General features: G+C 58.7%; 3 protein-coding genes across 5 annotated transcripts in view; all 3 read right to left on the minus strand.

Annotated features, from left to right (window-relative positions):
- Positions 1-6835, minus strand: part of Igf2 (insulin like growth factor 2) — a 26817-nt gene extending 19982 nt beyond the window's left edge. The window contains exons 1-2 of one of the 2 annotated variants that reach the window (XM_010635652.3): positions 6729-6786; positions 4507-4595 (exon numbers count right to left, since the gene is read on the minus strand). The gene's annotated coding sequence lies outside the window, so the exon portion shown is untranslated. Of the gene's footprint in view, positions 1-4506; positions 4596-6728 lie in introns of both variants that reach the window. The other variant, XM_010635649.2, reaches the window with a different exon arrangement.
- A 1435-nt stretch (positions 6836-8270) lies between these two features.
- On the minus strand, positions 8271-9638 carry Ins (insulin). Of its 2 annotated transcripts, none has more exons than XM_010635648.2 (3): positions 9417-9638; positions 9110-9313; positions 8271-8451 (listed from the first exon to the last, which is right to left on the minus strand). In XM_010635648.2, the coding sequence occupies exons 2-3, from the start codon at positions 9294-9296 to the stop codon at positions 8306-8308; spliced, it is 333 nt and encodes a 110-aa protein (XP_010633950.1). In that variant the 5' UTR covers positions 9297-9313; positions 9417-9638; the 3' UTR covers positions 8271-8305. The 2 variants fall into 2 exon arrangements, with proteins under 2 accessions (XP_010633950.1, XP_019064851.1); XM_019209306.2 differs by having other exon boundaries at positions 8271-8454.
- Positions 9639-12066: 2428 nt separating this feature from the next.
- On the minus strand, positions 12067-19403 carry Th (tyrosine hydroxylase). Its single transcript, XM_010635653.1, has 14 exons — positions 19359-19403; positions 18750-18892; positions 16963-17187; positions 16205-16379; positions 15802-15890; positions 15625-15692; positions 15173-15223; positions 14736-14881; positions 14492-14627; positions 14296-14365; positions 13816-13872; positions 13596-13691; positions 13205-13338; positions 12067-12554 (listed from the first exon to the last, which is right to left on the minus strand). Exons 1-14 carry the CDS (start codon positions 19363-19365, stop codon positions 12395-12397), a joined length of 1557 nt encoding a protein of 518 aa, XP_010633955.1. The 5' UTR covers positions 19366-19403; the 3' UTR covers positions 12067-12394.
- Between the last annotated feature and the right edge of the window lie 1139 nt (positions 19404-20542).

Consider the following 20542-nt stretch of genomic DNA (forward strand, 5'->3'; position numbering starts at 1 on the left):
AAAAAAAAAAAAAAAAAAAAAAGAATCCAAGGAGTCCCTTGCCTATGCCCAATCCCAGCTGGGCTTTGTGTTTCTGTAGCTGACAGCTGTGTGGCATGTGCTGCCCTCTAGCGTCTTCCGCAAGATGTCTGGATATCATAAGGAGCTGCGGTCAGTGCACCTGGCGACACTTGGCTGGGACTTCCCAAACTGAGGATAGGGTAAGAAGAGAGGGGCTCACTCCAACAGAGACGAGTCCATGGAAAGCATATCAAACGGGGGACCCTCAGGTTGAGGTGGTGGGAAGCTAAGGGGCTGTAAGAGAAAGCAGCCCACATCGCACAGATCAAACTCCTGGGAACATGGAGACTTCCACCTTCCAAAGGTATTAAATCTCTGCCTTTTGGGAGATTTCATCTCTGGCCAAGTCCGAGGCTGTTTTATTCCACCAGAATCTCAGGGGCCCAGGTTGTTTAAGCAAGGGTAGGAGCTATAAGAGAATAGCTAAGCCACAGTGCCTGTAAAGCAGGATAAGAAATACGGAGCATCAGTGAGGTGAGATAGGAAGGTTGGGATCCTCAGTATTATACTCCATATATTTGACCTATGGGAGGACACACGGAAGGGATCCTAAGAAGAACAAAAACGGGTGCAGGGGTGAAGGGCACAACACAGCACAAACTTCTTCATTCTTCTAACTTGTAGGCTGGGAGAGTCAGTCAACGTTGAGGGTCTAGCTGAACTCTGATTTACACAGGAGAGAACTGAGGCACTCTAGTGTTCCTCCACTTGGCCCCTTAAGTGGCCTCGTGCTGCCACCTGGTGGCAATTTTAGGAATTACAACAGCTAACTAAATTACAAGCCGGAATTTTGTGGCAAAACTGATGCCTTTTCCCTTCCAGGAGAGAGATCCCCCCTTACAGCATCAAGGTACTGGTGGGTTCTGCAACATTGTTCTTGGTGCGAGGCTTTTCTGCTATCCTGAAATTACTGAATTTGGGATTGGAAATTCCTCCCTTTGGGCATCCCCTAGCCCAGGGGCCTGCGGCATGGTGGGTACCCAAAGTCATAGATCAAAAACCCAGACCACCTTCCTGAAGCCTCCATTTTGTCTTCAGAGGGGGGATTGTATTACACTGCATCAAAATAAAATTTGATCTATTAACTGGACCTTGGGCAGAATGTCGGAACCCCCAGTCAGGGTCAGAGTCCATGAGAGGAGCAAGAAGGTGTGGGCTTTTCTGTTCTCAATTCCCTTTCACAGTTCTGCTCCGCTCCACCCGGGAGGCAGGTATCTCCGAATTCGACACAAACCTGCCACCTCGTGGTTACTTGTGGGATTGCAGCCACAGCCTCAGAAAACATCCTGCTTTCTCCAAAATTAGTATTTCCTTTGGTATCATTGGAGTAGAAAGGAGGAAATGACTTACAAAACCCACTCTGCGTGCATCCGTTTTGTCCTGAGAGCCCTGAATCTTTGGGGTACTGGACATTAAGTAGCTTTTGCAGGGAGCCTGGCAGGGGAAAGGCTACCTACTCAAAGGTTAGGGGGCCACAGGTGAGAGTCTGGGGAGCCCTATCCTGGGGACGCAGAGGAGGGGACTTTTCTCTGAAGCTTCCAGCGCTGTGCATTCATATGGGAGAGGAGCAGGCAGGCATAGATGGAGGTTGAGCTGGTTGAGACCCTGGCCCGCCAGTCAGCCTTGGGCAATAGACGGGTCTCCAGCCCCTATGTCCCTTCTGGACTCCGCTCCTACCCCAGGTTCAGTGTGAGGTGTAGGAAGTGGTGGCACATTGTCTGGATAATAAGCACTCCATTTTCATTCTCCTTGTGTGAGGCTCTACTTGTCCCTGGTTCCTCAGATGCTGGCACCAGAACATTCGTTTTTTGGTCCACATAGGAATGCAGCCCAGACAACAGGTAGCTGTGGGGCACCAGATGACCTGTCTACAAGGCTTCTCCACCTGCTCAGGTAAAACCCGCTGCCTGAGGGAGCACGGAGGTTTCAGAGGGCAGGATGTGGCCCTGCTTGGGGAGGCTGTAGGGCACAGACCCCATGGGGAGGCCTGGGAGCAGTCTCCCTGGACTGAGTCCTGGCCAGTGGGCTGAGGGTTCAGAGCCACAGAGCCTCCTCCCGTGGACCTCATTTGTACCTTGCTGGTTCTTCTCACCTCAGTCCCTCCCATATAGCCACCGGCCAACTGCTGCAGAGACACATGTGCACATCCACCCACGGAGCCCAAACCACCGCCAGACCAAAAGTATGGTCTCCATGGAAACTGCAGCCCAGAGATGGAAAGCGACTTGACAGAGACACCCAGGCAAGAGACACGGACTCTGCACAAGTAGCTCAAAGCCCTGCAGTCCCCACCCTCCCTCCACACCTCATTCCCCCCACCCACCCCTTCCCATCCTGGCGTAGCCTGGCCCCACAGCAGTGAGTCGTATGACCTTGATTATGGAGGACACCTCCTGGCCTGAGACAGGAGAGGTCTCAGGACATCTTGGCCAAGCTAGTGGGTTGGGGGTAAGATGGAGGGGACCCATTTGGACCTATGTACAGCCCAGAGTGGAAAAGAATCAGGTCCTGTGGATACCCTGTCACCCAACCCTTGTCCCTGTCTCGGGCTGTGGAGGAAAGAGGCAGGAGGCTGGATTTAGAAGACACCCTGTCCCGTGGAGAAGGAGCCAAGACTATGGTGTGAGTCCCTGCTGAATGCCATGATTCAGGTCTACCAGGGGCTCCAGCAGCCACAGGCAACACCACACTTGGCTGTTGGAGCAGCTCTGATCTCCTTAACTCCTTTCTAATAGATCATGAAACTGAGGTTCAGAGATGTAACATAACTTTCCCAAAGGCACACAGCCGCGCATGACAGAACCGGACTGTGAGGCCCACAGCACTCACACACCAGCCCTGCACTGGCCAGAGGGGATACTGCATCGGCTCCAGTGGAGCTGAGGGTGTACCAGGAGGAGGTGATGGCCTGTTGCTTGCAGCACTCACAATGGCCCAACATAGGTCCTCAGGCCACTGCCACCTTTCTTTTCTGCTAGGGCCAGGCCACGCCCAGCCCTGGGAATATCCCAGCTCTATGTGCACCCAGCTGCTGACGCCCTGTGGTCCCTGGTGGGGGTGTGGGAGGAACCCCACAGGAACTTGTCGAGGCCACAGCACCTGCAGATGAGGACCCCTCCCCCAAGAAGCCTCCGGCTTCTGAGCTCTGCTTGTGCCACTGAGCGTGGCCAGTGTCCCTGCCTGCCCCCACTCCTGTTTCTCAGCGGCTCTCTCTTCTCCTCTTCCACAGCTGGGCCGAGATGGAGCCCTTTCCCCTCCGGCCGCCACAGAAAATCCTGCCTTCCACCAGCTCCCCGCCTGTGAGGCAGTCTTTGAACCTCAGAGGTCAAACTCAAGGGGCCAGGCAGCTATGACCAGAGCACTGGCACAGGGACCTCAGTCTACCCAGGGTCCCAAGGACCACCCCCTCCCACCAGGCCACCATGTGTGGCTGACCCGTGCTAAGGCTGTGGGGCCCAGAGAAGGTAAGGGACTTCCCAAGGCCCCTCAGCAGCCCCATGGCAGTGGGTCTTGGGTGAACGGGGGGGCCAGAGGCAGGGCTGGAACGGGACCGAGTTCTGCGTGAGGGTGGACTTTGAAGAACAGAGGGGTGCACCGGAATCAGCGTGAGCAGCCTCATACTGGCAGGGCTGCTGGGCTCAGACTCTGTTTTCCACAAACACAGATGGGCCGGGAAGGGTCAGAGGGAGGCCTGGGTGGAATGTGGGTCAGCGCTGGCCGCCAGGTTCTGAGGACTCGCACTGAGCTGCACGGGGACGGGCGGGGCCTCCAGGAAGCCCGAGCGCCTGCAGATCCCAGGCCGGGCAGCCTCAAGGCTGACCTTTGTCACTGGGAGAGGGGAGCTCTGTGGTCCCAGACGGGGTGCCAGGTGTGAAGATGGGGCTTTGGCTCAGCGCCAGAGCCTGTGACCTTGGCCCTGAGTCGGCCTTGGGTCTGGACAAATCTTGTGGTGTGGGGAGTGGAGGACACGCTGGCAGGCCACATCTGGGTCGGAGGGACTTTGACTTCGTTATGGCTCACGGGTACCTCAACACCCCTTCTTGCATCCTGCCTTGGACAGTGGGGCCGTGAGGCCCTCTGTCTTGGCCCCAGGCTGGGCTTCCAGGGGCACCTGCAGGGCTCTGTAGGTTAGGGACACAGTCCCCGATAGCGGCAGATGGGCAGGAAGTGGGGAGGCTCTGCGTGGGCTGGGCCCCTGAGAGTGGAGAGGGAGGCGGGAGGACTGGCAGGGTGCCCGGCGCCAGAACAGCATGACTGGACCACACGGGACAATGGCGAGGCCACCTCCAGCAGGCTCCACTTTCGAAGGAATCTGCCGCGCTGTTCCCATGGCCAGGCCAGAAACAATAGTGGGAGGGGTGGGGATGGACACTGCAGCCCAACTCGTGCCTGCTGTTCCCAGGCCCCTGTTCCCCAGCCACCCCAAACGTCCCTCCCAGAACTGACCTTCTCCTGTCAGCGTCAGACGGAGGGGAAAGAACTCACTCTGGCCCAGCTGAACCTCACTTGAAACCACCTGTATACCAGGGTTGCACCTGTGTCATGAGGAAAAGGACTCAGCCTGCTGGCTTAAATGGCCAGGTGGCTCCACGAAGAGTGAGGGATACCAATGACAGAGGCACACAACCACTCTACAACCCTCAGGCCCATGAGGAACAGGTTCCCAGCTGGGCACAGACCGCCTGGGAACCTAGTGTATGTTCAGCCACAACATGGGGGCCAGATGGAGTTGACCCTGAAGTTTCCTTCATGGGGAGCCCCTAAATTTTCTGTTTCTAGGGGGAAGGAGATGGAGGGGTCATGACATTCTGACTAGAGACATTCTCAACATGTCGGGGACCCTACCTTTTATCTAGCTGCTTCAGCATCTGGGAGGCCTAGGTCACTGAAAATCTGGTTGGGGATGACCTGGGATGGGGATTTCATCCCTGAACCCTCAGACAGTTCCTTTCCTCCCTACACCTCACATTTCCCAGAGTTCAGGGAAGAATGTTTTGCTGAAGGGCCAGCGGGCCACACTCTGCAGCGGTAGGCGCACAGCACCCCAAAAATGAGGCTTTGGTGCCCTCTAGTGGCTATGCCTTGAATGGCTACTCCTGGCAATATCGTCTAGAGGCATTGTTAGGGACCCCATCAAGTCAGCAGGCAGCTCCCAGGGGGGTTCCTTTCTCTCACAGCTTGGCTGGAGACCCCGCCTGAGCGCTTCGTAGGGCCACCTAGTCTGGGGTTCAGGTGTACAGGCCACTCAGTCCTGAGCTGGCTCCCCTTCCCTAGGGTAGATCCCCACCTGGCACAGGGCCCTCCAGGGCAGGCGTCAACCCTGGCTTCACTGCGTCCACTCTCATGGCCCTCGGGGTCTGCTCAGGCCTGGAGAGCAGTGAGGACAGCAAATATTTACTGCTGACAGGAGAAGACAAATACTGCCCCCGGCCAGGCTGAGGTACCAGTGTGTCTGTGCCAGGAGCGGATGCACTCTGGGGAGTCACTGGGAACAGCTGCCCAGGTGGAATGTCCTGGGTGAGCTGGGGCATGTGACATGCTGTGTGTTCAAGAAGACCAGCCATGCCACCTTTGGGGCTCGGTGACCCCTTGTGGAGCACTGGTACAAGAGTTCCTGCCATGTGAGTGAAGTGGGCCACCTACCTGGTCAGACCAGGCAGTGACACCCTGGCCCTCCAGACATGTGGAAGGGACTGTGAGGGATACAGGGGCACCAGGGGTGGGGTGGAGCTGGAGGGCAGCTTGTTACTTACCCCACTGCCTCAGCTGGTGAGTGCTCAGATGGACCCTCATCCCCCAAGGCCAGAGTGCCAGGCACATCTGGACACAACTGACTGCTACCATTGGCTCCACCAGCAAGTGGAATCCAAGTTCCAAGGGCAGGCTGGGTCTCAGGCCATGCGGGGCTGTCCAGTTTCCCAGAAGGGGCGGAGCAGGGGCGAGGCTTGCAAGGAGTACGAGGCCAGTTCTGTGCAGGCCTCTGAGGGGTGACCTGGATGCTCCAGGAAGCATCCACACTCCTCAGCCAGACACCTGGGGGTCAGCACATGGGGCCGTGCAGTTGGGAGGCCATACCTCATGGGGCCTCTACAGCTGGAGACCTAGCCATTGCACGGGTGGCCACTTTTTGCCCAGGGTGGGGATCCTGCCCACTCACAGGTCTCTGGCCTCCTGCCCTGACCTTTTCAAGAACAGTGGTGAGGCCCAAGGGGGTGGGTGGGAAGAGCTTGGGGAAGGGAATCCTTTGTCTTGGAGGTAGGTTTCTAGAAGGAAGAGGGTGGCTGCATACACAGCAGGGTAACTTGGGGCTGAGCAGCATTCCCTTTCCTGGAGGCCTCAGGATAGAAGTTCCCCCAGGAAAAGTTACAGAAAACTTGTCCCCCAGAAAGACGCTCAGAGTTCCCCAGAGCCATGCAGAACCAGCTGTAAAACATACATCCACAAACCGGAGCTGACCTCAAGACTCGAAGACCCCAAAGGACTCCAGGTCCATCTACCTCCAACTCATCCCCTAAAAGGCATCTGTGGGCACCACGGAGGACACATCCACCCATCGCCCCCCATGTTCTGGGCAGTTCTGGCCAATGGCTGCCTGGAGAGCATGTGTACCCCACTACCCACTGCTTGGTCCCAGCTCTGGCCGCCCTCTCGGCGGTGAGCTCACATACCTCTAGTCCAGCAGGACGCCCTAGCAGTGCGAACAGGCCAGTGGGGTGTTCCCATGGACCGGTCCCAGCCTCCTCCTCCCCCTCCTCTTCCGGGGCCAGTGTCCGGCCGTCTACCCGCCTGCCCAGTCCTGGCCCCCTCTCTGAGGGCGTGGCTTGCTGGGGGCCCGACATGTATCTAGGTGGGGGTGCCGATGGGATATGGAGAGAAAGAGACCTGGGAGGGGACCTCAGGGGTGCAGCAGCGGGGGGCCCCAGCAGGAAGTCTTCTCCAGCTTCAGTCCTGAATGCTCAACTGCCCTGGGTTTAGGCACCAATCCTAGATCCAGCCACCCCAGCCCCAGCCAGGCTGAGCTCTCATAGGAGGTGCAGAATGGTTTGGCCTGGATGGCAGGCAGGCTGGCCAGACCTCAGGGTCACCCACTGACCTTCCAGGCCAAGGCCAGCCCTGAGAGCCCCTGGGCTCTTTCCTGCCCAGCAGGTGGCGCCCAAGCTGCGCCTCCTGAGAAGATTTTCTGAGCTCAGTGGGTGCAGGAGAGGGTCTAGACTCAGTGTGACCTCATCCTCAGGGTCTACAGGCACCTCTGGAGGTGACTGCTACTTCTCAGATAAAGGAATCTGGCTAGCAACCCTGCCTAACAGAAGGGAGAGGTTGGAGGACAGTGGGGAGACCCGGTTCTGGTCCCTGGGCTGTGGTCTCTGCCTCCCTGTGAGCAGGTAAGGGACCCCTGAGGGGAGGGGCTCCAAGGCCCCCACCCAGTGCTTCGGGATCCTTCAGCCTGTCCCCTGCTCTCGGGGTCATCTGGCTTCTCCTTCAGGGAGGTGGGTTCCCAGGGTCTCTGGTTAGGTCCAGACTGGAGTCTAAGGCTACACCCAGTTCACCCAGAGTTGGGCAGCACTTAGGGTGGCCCTGCCCCTGCAGCAGTCTTCTGGCCCTCCTCAATTCCTGCCCCAGCAGGACCCTGAGCCGCAGCCCAGCTCCACCCCACCACCCCTGCCCAGGGTACAGGGGGTCGAATTCAGGACCTTGCACTTGTGAGGTAGGCACGGTGCCACTGTGCTAAATCCCCAGCTCGAAGCTGGGAAAAACTCCATCCAAATTAGCTCTAAAAGAGCCTGGGAGGGCCAGGAGGAAGCAATTGCTGAAATGTTCTGGTCCTCCTGCCTCTAAAATTTCTCTGGGGACCTCCAGGGCCTAGGGCTTTGAAATAAGGAGAAGTCAGCTCCCAGCTGCCCATCACCCACCTATCAGAGACTCAGAGCCCTTAGGAAGCAGCACAGAGGGGCAATGTAGTCCTACCAGCAACCCAGGCTGGGGACACTCATCCGCTGAGGGAGGGTGCCACTTGAGCCCTGGGCCAGTGTGGATGCCCAGAGAGTAAGGAAGATGCTCGGGGCTGTATGAGGGGTGCAGAGAGAATAGAGAGGGGTCTTTTGCAGAAGATAGGCTGGGGGGGCATGCATTACCCACCCAGGTCAGCCTCTCACCATCCACGCGACACATAGACCATGCAACGGGGCTCATTCAAGGCATTTATTGGCTGCCTGGGGAGAGTGGCAGGCAGACCCAAGGTGGGCGACTAATTGCAGTAATTCTTCAGCTGGTATAATGAGCAGATGCCGTTACAGCACTGGTCCACAATGCCACGCTTCTGCAGTGCCACCTCCAGTGCCAAGGGCTGCAATCCACCTGCCTCGGGGTCCATGTCCAGCTCTGCCTGCCCCACTGCTGGGAGATGGTGCCAAAACACAGGAGCAGCAGCAGCAGCAGCAGGGAGAGAGACGAAGGGAGACCCTGTTAGGAGCAGCAAAGCGCCGACTGGCTGGCCCCACGCCACCACCCTCCCACTGTGTCCCCAGATGAGCCGGGCCCGGGTGGAGGAGAAGCCATGCCCAGCACAGGCACTGGACACACAGCACGGAGACCCACGTCTCCTTCCGCCAGCCCCTGTGTTCACATGCTCCTGTGTCTGCAGCAAAGCTCAGACCTCCATGAAGCATTTTCTCAGAGGCATGAAGGAGCGGGGATGGGGCAATCCATGAATGTCCCCCAAGCCACCCTGAAACTAACACCAGGATGTAATCTATGTAATAAAATCCATCCCCAGAAGCGGCTGCGCCATGGGAGGGTAGAAGACCCGGCTGGGGCCAGGGCAGGTACTTGAAGGCAAGTGAAGGGGACAGAGGGTGCAGCCTGCTCACCCCTTACCACCAGATTCTCCACGTGGCACAGGAGCTGGTCTCTTTAGGAAACGACCAAGAAAGCCGACTCCCTTTTCAGAAAGCCCATCGACTCTCCTGGACAGTAGCTTCCTACCATCTCTGCCCCTGCCCGGGTGGGGGTACCAGGCACGGGGACAGCCAGGGACAGTAGGGGGGCTCACCCTGAGGGTCCTCCAGCTCCCGGCGCTCCTTGGGTTTATAGAAGAAGCCGTCATCCCCGCACGCGCGATACAGCGCCTCCACTAAGTGTGAGCCGCAGAGATGGCGGTTGACAAAGGCCTGAGCAGTGTCAGGCCACCAGAGGGCCAGCAGGGCCAACACGGCAAGAAGACGCATCCACGGGGCCATGGTGGATGGGTGATGACCTGAGGGAGAGGCAGAGTTGAAGCCGGAGCCCCCAATAAGAGAGAAGACCCCCGACCTGGAGCCGCAGCGGTACAGCCCCTACCCAGCGTGGAGGACACAGACCTGTTTGCTGACTGCCTCTAAATGCAGCTGGTCCAGCCGGCTGGGGGCCGCTGGGCCCCTGCTGACTTTATAGCCCTGAGCCCACCTCCCCTGGCTCCAAACCCTGCCGTCAGGCCCATTAGGGACTCAGGGTGGTGGTATCGGCAGATGGCCAGGGGGCTGAGGCAGCAGTTTCTGGATCATTTCCCTGGTGCTGGGTCTGCAGGACGAGCTCCTTGGTCGTCAGCACCTCTGCTTGGGCCCTGAGTCATTAGTCTTAGTGAGGGACTGATGGCCTTGGCTAACCCTGCTCACAGCTGGGGGCCCAGGTCCCCAGGAGAGCAAAAGCCCACTCCAGGCTGGGGGGCACTTTCCACATTAGCCCAGGAGAGCTGGGAGCGGGAAGGGAGGGAGACTTCCTGTCTTCACTCTGTGGGGGCCCTGTCCTCGGCCCCTGTGGATGGCTGGGGTTGTGGGGTGAGTGAGGAGAGCGCCCCTCCCTGCTGCCTGCTAGCCCTTCACCCCACCCCAGAGCTCAGCCCAGATGAGACCGCCTAGCTTCCCCTGGGAGCAGGAGAAAGCAAAGCCTGGGGAGAAGCAGTGTTTTGACCCCATGAGATGGCCCTGATTCCTGTCTTCAGTGTGGGGACAGCAGAGCCTCTCCAGGTCCAGCCCAGGCATCCTCTTGGCCCCCCACCCCTCTTCCCGGAGCCCCTGCTGATCTCTCCCTTCAGGCCAGGGCCACGACCCTGCCAACCCAAGAGGGTCAGACAAGGCACTGGAGGCCCAGCTGGACCCCTTGGGGGATGCATGGACTCCGAGGCCTTCTGCCTTCTGCTTTCACCCTCTCTGAGTGGCAGGGTTGGAGCAAGGTCATCTCAGCCATGGGACCTTCACAGACTCCATTGGAAGGGGTTGGAAGGGCTGGGGAATTCTGTGCCCACCTCCTGTCCCTCTCTGCCACCCTGCCTTGCACTGACAGGCCCTTCCCGGCCCACTGAAGACCCTCCGCCCAGGAGCTTGGGCCTGGGACTCAACCTTCGCCCAGCCTCAGGCTTCCCCAGCTTGAGAAGAATTCTGGGTGGGGCCCTGGCTTACTTCACCACCAGCAGCTCATGCCTTGACCCCCGGGGACCCTGTGGTGCTCAGTGGTCTCAGGGCAGCTGGGGAGAGGTGGGCGCCTCCTGGAGAGGACTGTGCAGGGAGGGAGCTGAATACAGGATGACCTGGGGAGAAGATGCAGGGTCAGCAAAGCCTCCGGGAGTGGAGAGGGATGGGAGTCCTTGCCCAGGGCCGCAGCCTTCCTGAGGGTCTCAGTGAAGGTCATGGCCTTGCCTGGCTCCCTGAGGGTTAGCCCTGTCCTAGGGACTCAGTGACACAGAGGAGGGACCCACAGCATCCTGGTGGGGCTTAAAATCCTTCTGGGATCTCGGTGGGGCTTAAAGCCTCCTCCCTGGGGTCTCAAGAGAGATTACAGCCTAACCTAGGGTCTGGAGAGGGCTCGGTGCTCCACCCAGATTGATGACTGAGTGAGAGATTGAACCTAGGTCTTCACACAGAGTTACATCCCAGATCTCTCTCCCTCCCTCCCTTCCTCCCATCCTCCCCTTTCCTTCCTTTCTTCTTTCCTTCTTTCCTTTCCTTTCTTTCTCTTTCCTTCCTTCCTTCTTTTCTATTTTTTCCTTTCTTTCCTTCCTCCTTCTCTCCTTTCTGTTTTGTTTTGTTGAGACAGTGTCTCTCTATTTAGTTCCGGATGACCTTAAACTCCATCCAGACTGGCCTGAAACTCATGGCGATCCTCCATGTGCTGGGACTACAGGTCACCACCATACCGGGGCCAGCAATCAACCCCCGCCTTCCTCCCTCTTTTTTTTTTTTTGGTACAGTGGATCGAACTTGGGTCCTTGCGCTTGTGAGGCAGGCAGTGGAACCACTGAGCTAAATTCCCAGCCCATCTCCATTTATTTCTTTAACAGCTGATAGAAGGACAGAGGCCAAGGAGGACTGGGGCCTTGCACAGGGCCAGAGGGAGAAGCAAGGCTTTCCCAGCATTCTGTTCAGACTTAGAGCCAGGGAGCCTGCAGATCTAGTGGGGTCTGGAGGATGCTGGGGCTCAGGGCAGTGTCCTGGCCCCTCTAGGGAGCCAGTGTGGGGGCTGAGACCATACTCCAGCCCCTGAGTTGCGTTCCTAGAGACGGAAGCCTGGAAGGCTTGCCTCTGAGCCTATCCCGCTGAGCTCTTTCCATTAACACAGGAGCACGTAGAGGCCCCTCTCAGTTCTGGGACCCTGCTCTGGATGGGGAGAGGACGTCAGGGCAGCTGGGTCTTGCCCCCTTCCTCTGTCCCTGGCTTACAGCTCTGTGCTGGGGATCATCTTAGCATAGACTCCCCTGCTCCCCACAGGAGTCTGGGGAGACCCTCCTACCCCTGTCCCCACCATGGTGCTGCCACCCCATGGAGAAGGCACAGCTCAGCCAAAGCCTTCTCTAACCCTGTGGGGCTGCTGGGGGCTCAGAGTTGGGAAAGAACTTTGGGTGACAGGGAAATGAGGCTGGGGGCTCCAGCTGGAAGAAGGGAGAAGAGGACCCTTCAAGCAAGGCTGGGCAGGTGCCAGGGTCAGGGCCCATCACTGTGGCATAATGCAGAGGCCATGAAAATACTCAGAGACCTTTCTTTCTTTTATTGAATCAGTGAACAGTGTGGTGGAGAGATGGGGTGGTGGGGGAGTGCAGGGCCAGCCCATGGCCCTGGGGCTCAGGTGGCAGCAGGACAGGATCTTACAGGTACACACAGCAGCCATGGTGCTAGAAAGCAGCAGGGGAGCTCAGCAGGGGCCCAGGGGGAGGAGGGTGAAAGGGAATCCAGTCATCCGTGGGTCTGGGGTGCTCATGACCCAGCCTTTACTTGGGCCTGAGCTCTGGGGCAGGACAGGAGCCAAGGGAGGGTTGGTGGGACACTCCAGAGCAGGCCCCCGGGGCCGTGGGGTCATGCACTTGCACCTAGCTGATGGCACTCATTGCGTGGACCAGGGTGTGCAGCTGATCCTGGATACCCTCCAGGGAGCGTCGGATGGTGTGGGGACTGTCCAGCACATCAATGGCCTGTGTGTAGGGGTCAAACTTCACAGAGAAGGGGCGCTGGATTCGAGAGGCGTAGCCCCTAGGGAGGGAAGCCGTTGTAGATGTTCAGCCACTTGGTGGGGGCATGAGAGGGAGGCAGGGGCTAAGAGCTGGAGGCAGAGTAGGTCTGCAGCCTCCAGGACAGCCAGAGGCGGGGGCTGGATGTTTTTTTCTGGGCTGCCTGAGCCCCTAAAGCTCAACTGTCCAGGTTTCCTTCAGAGGCCTTTTCCAAGCAAACCTCTGCTGGGTGCCCCTCTCCAGGAGCCTTCCCCGACCATGTGCTCTGAGGCTTCCTAAGCTTATGTGTGGATTCTGTTGCTCTCTCTCTGGGCCCCCACTGCTCACTGTAGCCCCATCCCTAGGAAGTCCTGGCTTCTTCCTTGCCTTGTTGCAGTCCTCAGCCACCTTTTTGCCTCTTATCCCTCCCAATCCCATCCAAGGAGGGTAGGAGGTGGAGAAGGGCCCATGTGTCCCTAAGCAGTGCAGGCTCTGCCAGTTGGTCTTGATCTGGCCATAGAGCAGCCCCAGCCCCACAGCCTCTCTCTGCTGAGACTCCTGGGGACCTCTGAGGTGTGTGTGCTATGAAGCGGAGGGTATAACCCAGGGCGTTGAATCCTCTGTGAAATGAGCTCCCAGGTGGGGCGAAGGCCTGAGAAACAGTTTGCAGACAGGATGGAGCCTCATCCCCACCTGAGCTTGTCCTTAGCATCACTGAAGCTCTCTGACACGAAGTAGACTGGCTGGTAGGTCTGGTCTTGGTAGGGCTGGACAGCGGCAGCATCCGGGTCGAAGGCCCGGATCTCAGGCTCCTCAGACAGGGAGTGCTGATGGCAGGAGGTTACCCTTGTCATGGAGCTGCCACTCCCCAGCGCCCAGAGGAATGGGGTTCTGTGGCCTGACGCCACATGGGCTCTGGGTGAGGATGTCCACAGAAGGCCTTGCGACAACTTGGAGTGGGGATGGCAGACAAGCTTCCTTTGAGGAAAGCCCCAATCTAGGAGGCTGGGTCAAGGTGTCTCTTCGCTTAGGACTCTGGCCCCCTCCCACACCATGGCCCAGGCCTCCTCTGCTGGAGTCTCACCAGGAGCTCCCCATAGGAGGAAAGCAACCCAGCCCCGTAGGCCTTCAGCTCTCCATTCTGTTTGCACAGCCCAAACTCCACCGTGAACCAGTACACCTGTCAGGATAGTGGGGTGTGTGAGGACCGCCGCTCTCTCAGCCACCACTGGCTGAGATCAGGGCACCACCCCATGGCAGTCCAGGGCTGGGTAGGGCTGGGACAGAAAGGAGATCAAACCTACAGTGGACAACTTCTCAATTTCTTCATCTGAAGCCCCCAGGGATGCGAGGCCAATGTCCTGTGGAGGGAACAGGAAGCTGAAAGGTGAACTCAGCCCAGTATTGTGCTCTAGATGGGGGTTCTGGGAGTCAGCCGCCCTTCCAAGTGTTCCCCTTACATTACCTGGGACACGCAGACCATCACCACAACCTAGGGTAGGAGCCTGCTGTTCCCAATTAACCCAGCAGGTGGCAGCAAAAGCAAGGGAGCATCTGCTGGGTGTGGGACTGGGGCTGCAAGAAAGGACTGGGGTCCCTCCTTCTGTGGGTGGGGTGTACCCCGGGGTGCCATCACCTTCAAGTCTCAGGGTCTGTGAGGACACTGTCCATTCCTAGGTAAGCTCCACAGCGGGCAGAATGCATTGCCCGCTTGTTAGCCCTGGCAGCCCTGAGCCAGCAGTGCCTTTCAGTGATCCTGCTCGTGGCCTGAGGCTCAGACCCACCTGGGAGAACTGGGCAAACGTGCGGTCAGCCAGCATGGGCACGTGCCCCAGCAGCTCGTGGCAGCAATCCCTGTGTGAGGCAGAAAGAGGGAGAGGGCTGGGGACCCTGGCCTGCCGCACCCTCGCTCCATCGTCCCCTGGGTCCCTCTGTGCTGCCGTCCCGATTGAACAGCCACCCTGCCCCATGGACACTCACGGTTCAGGTGAGTGCATGGGCGAGGAGGCGTGGCGGATGTACTGGGTACACTGGAACACGCGGAAGGCCAGGCTGGCCAGGAAGTCCCGGGCAGATAGCAGGCCGGCCACGGGCCGCAGCTGGAAGCCGGTCCGCTCTGCAAGGGGCCTCGTGATCAAGGTGCAGCGAGGTGCCAGGAACGGATGTCCCACAGCCGATGCCCTCCTTCTCCCTCCCTGCCCAGACCCTCCCCACTGCCTCGCACCCTTCAGGAACCGCGATACATCCTCCAGCTGCGGGATGCTGTCCTCACGGTAGCCGCAGAAGCGCTCCAGCAGCTGGAAGCCCTCCAGGTGCTCCCGGCAGGCGTGGGTGGCATAGAGGCTCCTCAGCGTGGTGTAGACCTCTTTCCTGCAGGCCAAGGAGTCAGGACCTGCTGGACTGACCTGTGCCGTCCCTGTCTACTTCCACAGTCCCTGGCACCATTCTCATGGTAGAGGTAGGCCTTAGCTGGTGGCTCTGGGAGACTGCAGGGGGTACTGGGGACATCCCTGGGGACGGCTCCAATATTCTGAGCCTTGGGAAGTCACTCCCCAACCTGGCTTTAGTCTCTCAGCCATACAATGCCCAGGGAGGTCACTCCTGCCCAGGGCTCCTTGAACCCAGCCCCGCCCTGGCCCAGCTGACTGTGATGGGTCTCACCAGGTAGTGATCTCTTCAGCAGTATACTCCACATGGGGGATCGGCTCACCGCTGTGAAAGAGTCAGTGCTCAGTCACGGCCTCCACCCCGGGGGCAGAGGGCAAGAGGGAAAGGAACCTCCCTTGCTTAGAGCCTAGCCAGCCAGGATTGGGGCCTTTGGGGTTGGAGAATAAAGAGGGTGCACTCTGGGCTGACTGTACCTGGGGCTGGCTATGTACGCTTGGCTGCTTAGCCTCTCTGTGCCTCAGTATTCAGCTGTGACTTGGGGGCGATGCCAGTGCCCACCTCTGTGCTTTGATATATGCAGACCATGGGGCAGGAGACTGGACCCCAAGTGGGCAGCAGCAGTAGTGAGGTGATGATGTGGGTGAAACAATGGCCTCTCCTCCTTTCCTGCCCCACCCCAGCCAGTGTGAGGCCACAGAATGGGCCCCTGGGTAGATGGCCCTTACTGCTTGTACTGGAAGGCGATCTCGGCAATCAGCTTCCGGCGCTGGCGATACACCTGGTCTGAGAAGCCCTGATACAGAGGGGACAGGAGCCCAGTTAGGAGACTGTCCTGCCCTCTCCGACCCAGCTGAGCTGAGCAGGGGGACTCGGAGGGACATGGGGTAGGGACACTAGCTCACCGGATGGTCCATGTCCAGGTCAGGGTCAAACTTGGTGACCAGGTGGTGACACTTGTCCAGCTCTGACACCTTTCGTGGGAACCAGGGGACTTTACAGAGGACAGAGCAAGAGGGCCCAATGAGTGTGGCCTCTACTCCATCATTGCTTATCTTGGACAGAGCTTCCCCCGGGGGCCTCTGGGAAGCAGAGACCACCAGAGATATGATGGGGGGAAGGTGACCTGGGCCTCGATAAGACCGTGGAGCAGAACCAGAGGAGGGGCGGGGCCAGCACAGGCAGAGGCCAGTGCCATGAGGTCACTTGAGCGGTTTCCCCTGCAGGAGACTCTGCTCCCCATGCCTGGGATCACCTGGTGGCTCCCCACACCCAGGGCTGCACTCAGGGACAGAAAGCAGAGCTTACCCTTGTCCTCCTTGGCACTGCGCACATCATCCGACACCCGGCGCACGGAGCTAAGCAGAGCAGGCAGGTCCCCACTGGGCACCTCAAAGCGCACAAAGTATTCCAGGTGGGGGCCACCAGCCCGTGGCCTTGAGGCTGGACGGGTCTCCAGGTGGTGGATTTTAGCTTCAAATGTCTTTGGGAGGTAAAAAGCAAGAGGAGAGAAGAAATAAAGAGAGAGGTGGAGAAACTGGGGAGAGGGAAAGAAAGAAGCACTATGGTCAGCTTGCCTGGCTCTGCCCTGAACTTTTGCAGCTGTAGCAGCTCTGCCATCCTTCAGAGCCACGGCAGGCTCCTGCTGCTAGGTCAGAGTTTGCCTCTGGCAAACCTGACTTTGTCTCATGTCTACCGGGGTTTTGTCTCAGAGTCTCATACGTCTGTCCAGTTGTGCCCTCGTTCCCCTGTCTGCAAGTCCTAAGGTTGTGTCTATGCAGCCCCGCTCCCCGGCCTCCCTGATGGCCTCATTTGGGCCCACCGGCCACCCCACAGCTGATGGGTTGATGTATCCCCTCTGTGACCACAGCATGGGGCTCAAATCCCTTCACAGCAACTGCTGAGCATCAGGGATTGGTGGGAGGGTCCATTCCATCACTACCGTGTGCTGCCCAGCAACAGGACACTTGGGCCACTGAGCCGGCCCTGGGCCCTCACAAGGAGTCTGGCTTTAATGTCACCTGGGACTTTCCTCCAGGAGTCAGGTCACCAGCCCCTGTGCTCACCTCAAACACCTTGACGGCCCGGGACAGTGGAGAGAGCTTGGAGCCCCGAAGGGAGAAGAGCAGGTTCAGCATGGCTCTCCCCTCCTTTTCCTCAAAGACCACCGCCTCCAGGGGGTCCCCGGGCTCCGAGGAGGCCACTGCAGCTGCTGCCGCCGCCGCTGCCGCCTCCCGCTCCTTGCGAGCATCCTCAATGAGGCTCTGCCGACGCCCGATGAACTGTGGTGACTGTGGGGACAGGGACACGCTGTATTCTCCTCCTTGCTGACACCCTTGGGGCCCAGGCAGGCTGCTTGGTGACACACAGGGTGGGAGATGGGCACACTGCTGAGCCCCTGGGGCGCTGCATGCAGGTCCTGATGGAAGAGGTGACAGCCGGCCTGATAGGAAGATGCTGGAAACCATGACAGAGCAGGGGGCCGAGGCGCCTGGACAGCTGCCTCCCAAGGCAGACGCACTGTGTCACCTGTTCCTAGGCCTGGCCTTAACTGGATTAGTGATGGAGGAGCTGCCTCTCCCGTGCCCACAGATGGACAGATGGACAGCAGCCAGGGCACTGGAAGGCCACAGCACAGGAGGTCTCTGTAGAGTGAGTGTCGCTCCTTTGGGGACCTCCTGGCCTCCTTGTGGAGGTGCAGGGCCAAGGCCACTCCTTATGTGCTCCATCGGAGCTCTCCACGGCTGGCCATCGGTCTCTCCCCGTGCTGTTTGCATTTCCAATTCCCCAATACTCAGAGCCCACCCAGCCTTGGGCTAAGGAGGCGTCTGGGCTTAGTCTTGGAGCTGAGTTTCCATGAAGGCCTGTGTCCCTCAGTCCCTTTGTAAAAGAGAACAAGACCCTGGGGTCCTGGAAATGGGAGGCGGTTCAGCCCAGCTCCACCCTCCTTTTCCTCAAAGACCACCACCTCCAAGTCCCCTCTTGGTCTTGGATAGAAAGAACTAGGGCCATTGCTCTGTCCCAGGAGAACTCTGTAGGCTGGGTGGGCCAGGGCCTCCCAAGGAGAGGAATCTGATTTGGAACCAGAGAGGTAGGGCCCTCTTGACCTCACATTGTCCCTGAAAAGTGCCTGGAAGTTAAGCTTCTGTGCTAAGGTCTACAAACACAAACCCCTCCTGGGTGTATGGGGAGCAGATTGCTGTGGGCCCTGAGGTAGAACTGAACCCTCAGAGGCTGAGACCCCCCCAGTCACCCAGTCCAGCAAAGGGGTCAGCTCAGTGTCCTTTGCCTGCACTTAGAGCTCAGAGAGAGGAGAGGAAGGAATGGGAGGAGGGACAGAAGTCACCATAGAGCCGGATCATCCTTGGCACAACAGAATCTGAGCCTGTTCCTGACGGCTGGACCCTGCCACAAGATGTCACTGGGCCAGGAAGATTGGGGCAGCTCCCCCACCCCCAAGCAGATAACTGATAAAGGCAGCTGGGCACAGGAGGCAGGTGAGGCCGGCTGAACCCTTGGCGTTCTCCCAGGGCCTCTGGTGACTGTGACCACAGACAGCCTTCATCATCCAGCACGCCCAAGGGGAATATTTTTCCTGATTCACAAAACAGGACACACAGAGACCCACACACACCCCAGAGCTTGGCATGGTGGGACAGGCAGCATCTCCCAGAGCCCAGCAGTACACAGAAGAGACACACACCGGGATACAGGGGACACCCTTGGGCCGGGACACACAACAACCCTGCAGACTCCCAGTGGGCTCGCCACCAGCCCGCTAAGGCAGAAGCTGCTTGGCCTGCCCCGGGCATCTGTTGCCCTCTGGCCCGTGGGTGCCAGCATGCCCCCTTACCATGATGGCCTCAGCCTGCTTGGCATCCAGCTCTGAGACGGCCCTTCGGAAGCCCTTGGGCTGCAGTGTGGCAGCGCCGGGGGTGGGCATGATGCTGCGTGGTGGTCCAGGTCTCCGTCTCCACAGCCCTTGGCAGGCGGCTTCTTAAAGGCCAGGCTGACGTCAAAGCCCCTCTGGGTCCCTCACCTCCCACCTCCCGTGGATCCCTCCCTCTCCTGCCTGCTGTGCCTGAGGGAGGCGGGGTGGGCGTGGAGCTGCAGGAGAAAGGGCTCTGTCCCATTAGATCTAATTGCATTCGTGTCACAGGCACAGGCCTCTGAATCATCCCCAGTCCCTCAGCTTGCGACCAGGGGCTGGCTCACATTCTACAGGGGAAGGGGACAGCTAGGTTCCTTCAGCGAATGCCCACTGGGGGTTCACAGGGAGGAGTTCTGCTGGGTACCCACAGACACACGCTCCACCAAACCTGTCTCTCTCTGGCCAGCACCCCCAGGAACCCCAAGAGGGATGAAGCTTTGAGCTTCAGCATCAGGAGCCCCTTTCTTTAGTTTCCCAGAAGACTCTTCAAATTTCCCCCACAGCATCCTGGGCTTATTTCTGTAGACCTACCAGGCATGGTACCTGCATTGCCTTAGCCCTATGCCTGCTGGTCCTGGTGCTGGACCTCCAGGTGGGTCCCTTGGGGAACAGAATGATCCAGAAGGGCCAATCCCTCCAGTGTGTCTGTCTCAAAGAGAGTCCCACTTACCTCTCAGAGGCCCCCATCCTCCCCAGGACTGCAGCCCCCTCACAGGGTGACCAGGAAAGCACCCAGGAAATGGGATTAGCTGCCCTGCATGCCCTGTTCCACCACCTACCTCAGACCACTCCTCCTCTGAGGAGCACACCCCACCCTCTGCACTGAGACTCCTGGGCCCCCCTTTTCTCCCCAGAGAGCTTCCTACCAGCCAGCCACCACCCCCTTCTTCAGCTGATCCTGGGTGGTGGCCTAGGTTTCTCACGGTGCCTGGAACTCTCTCACTTCCCCAGTGGTTGTTCCTGTAGGCTCCTCCCTCCCATCCAGGGCCAGGGGTTCACTCAGAATTTCTGAGGAGCCCAGGAGGGGACAGAGAGGGCCCCTCCTCAATGGTGGGCTTGGGTCCACTCAATCTAAACCCCTCCCTGGCTCCATTCCTGCTGCAGGTGATGACTTTGAGCAAAAGTGTGTGGATATCATGAGGCAGCTTCCTGGGTCTGCCTCGGAAAGGTCTCTTCCCTCACGAAGGGGACTTGCAGATAGGTGCCCCCTGTCCCCTGGCCTGTGGGGCCAGTAGGGTGCCAAAGGCCAGAGCCCACCCTGAAAATGGCAGATTGGAGAGAGGAGGGCACTGGCCTCCCTCTACTCCCACCGCTCCCCTAGCTGATCGCCATGAGACCCCAGCCCACCTCCTGGGCATCTCTCAGACTCCCAGGAACCACCTAGTCTATTCATCACTTCCGCTTCACTCCTCAGTTCTCCCTTCAACAATGGCCCCAGGTTCTTCCCCAAAGCTGGTGCACCTCGCTGCTCTCTGGAGACATGAATGTTCCATCAGTTGCAGGAAAGCCCACCTCTGCCCCTGCCCCCGGCCACTGAGCCCTGCTGATCTGTTCACTCCTCGTGGTCCCACTTCCTGCTCCAGGAGGTTTTAGGGCTCTCTGATACCCAATTTGAAATGCTATTCTTCACCTGCTTTCTTCTGGCAAGCTCTTTTGTATCCTAAAAAAAACCCAACTCAGCCATCTGTACCAGGAAAAAAAAAAAAAAAAAAAAA

Source organism: Fukomys damarensis, unplaced genomic scaffold, assembly GCF_012274545.1.
Source record: "Fukomys damarensis isolate Sample0158 unplaced genomic scaffold, DMR_v1.0_HiC HiC_scaffold_27, whole genome shotgun sequence".
In the NCBI taxonomy this organism is placed as follows: domain Eukaryota; kingdom Metazoa; phylum Chordata; class Mammalia; order Rodentia; family Bathyergidae; genus Fukomys; species Fukomys damarensis.

Excerpts from the sequence above, each read along its gene's own strand:
- Ins (XM_019209306.2), bottom strand. The coding sequence starts at position 9,296 with ATGGCCCCGTGGATGCGTCTTCTTGCCGTGTTGGCCCTGCTGGCCCTC. Across the intron at positions 8,455-9,109 it reads GGAGCTGGAGGACCCTCAGG|CAGTGGGGCAGGCAGAGCTG; the intron begins GTGAGCCCCCCT and ends ACCATCTCCCAG.
- Th (XM_010635653.1), bottom strand. Across the intron at positions 15,693-15,801 it reads ACCTGGACATGGACCATCCG|GGCTTCTCAGACCAGGTGTA; the intron begins GTGAGCTAGTGT and ends CCTCTGTATCAG. Across the intron at positions 14,882-15,172 it reads GCTGAAGAGATCACTACCTG|GAAAGAGGTCTACACCACGC; the intron begins GTGAGACCCATC and ends CTTGGCCTGCAG.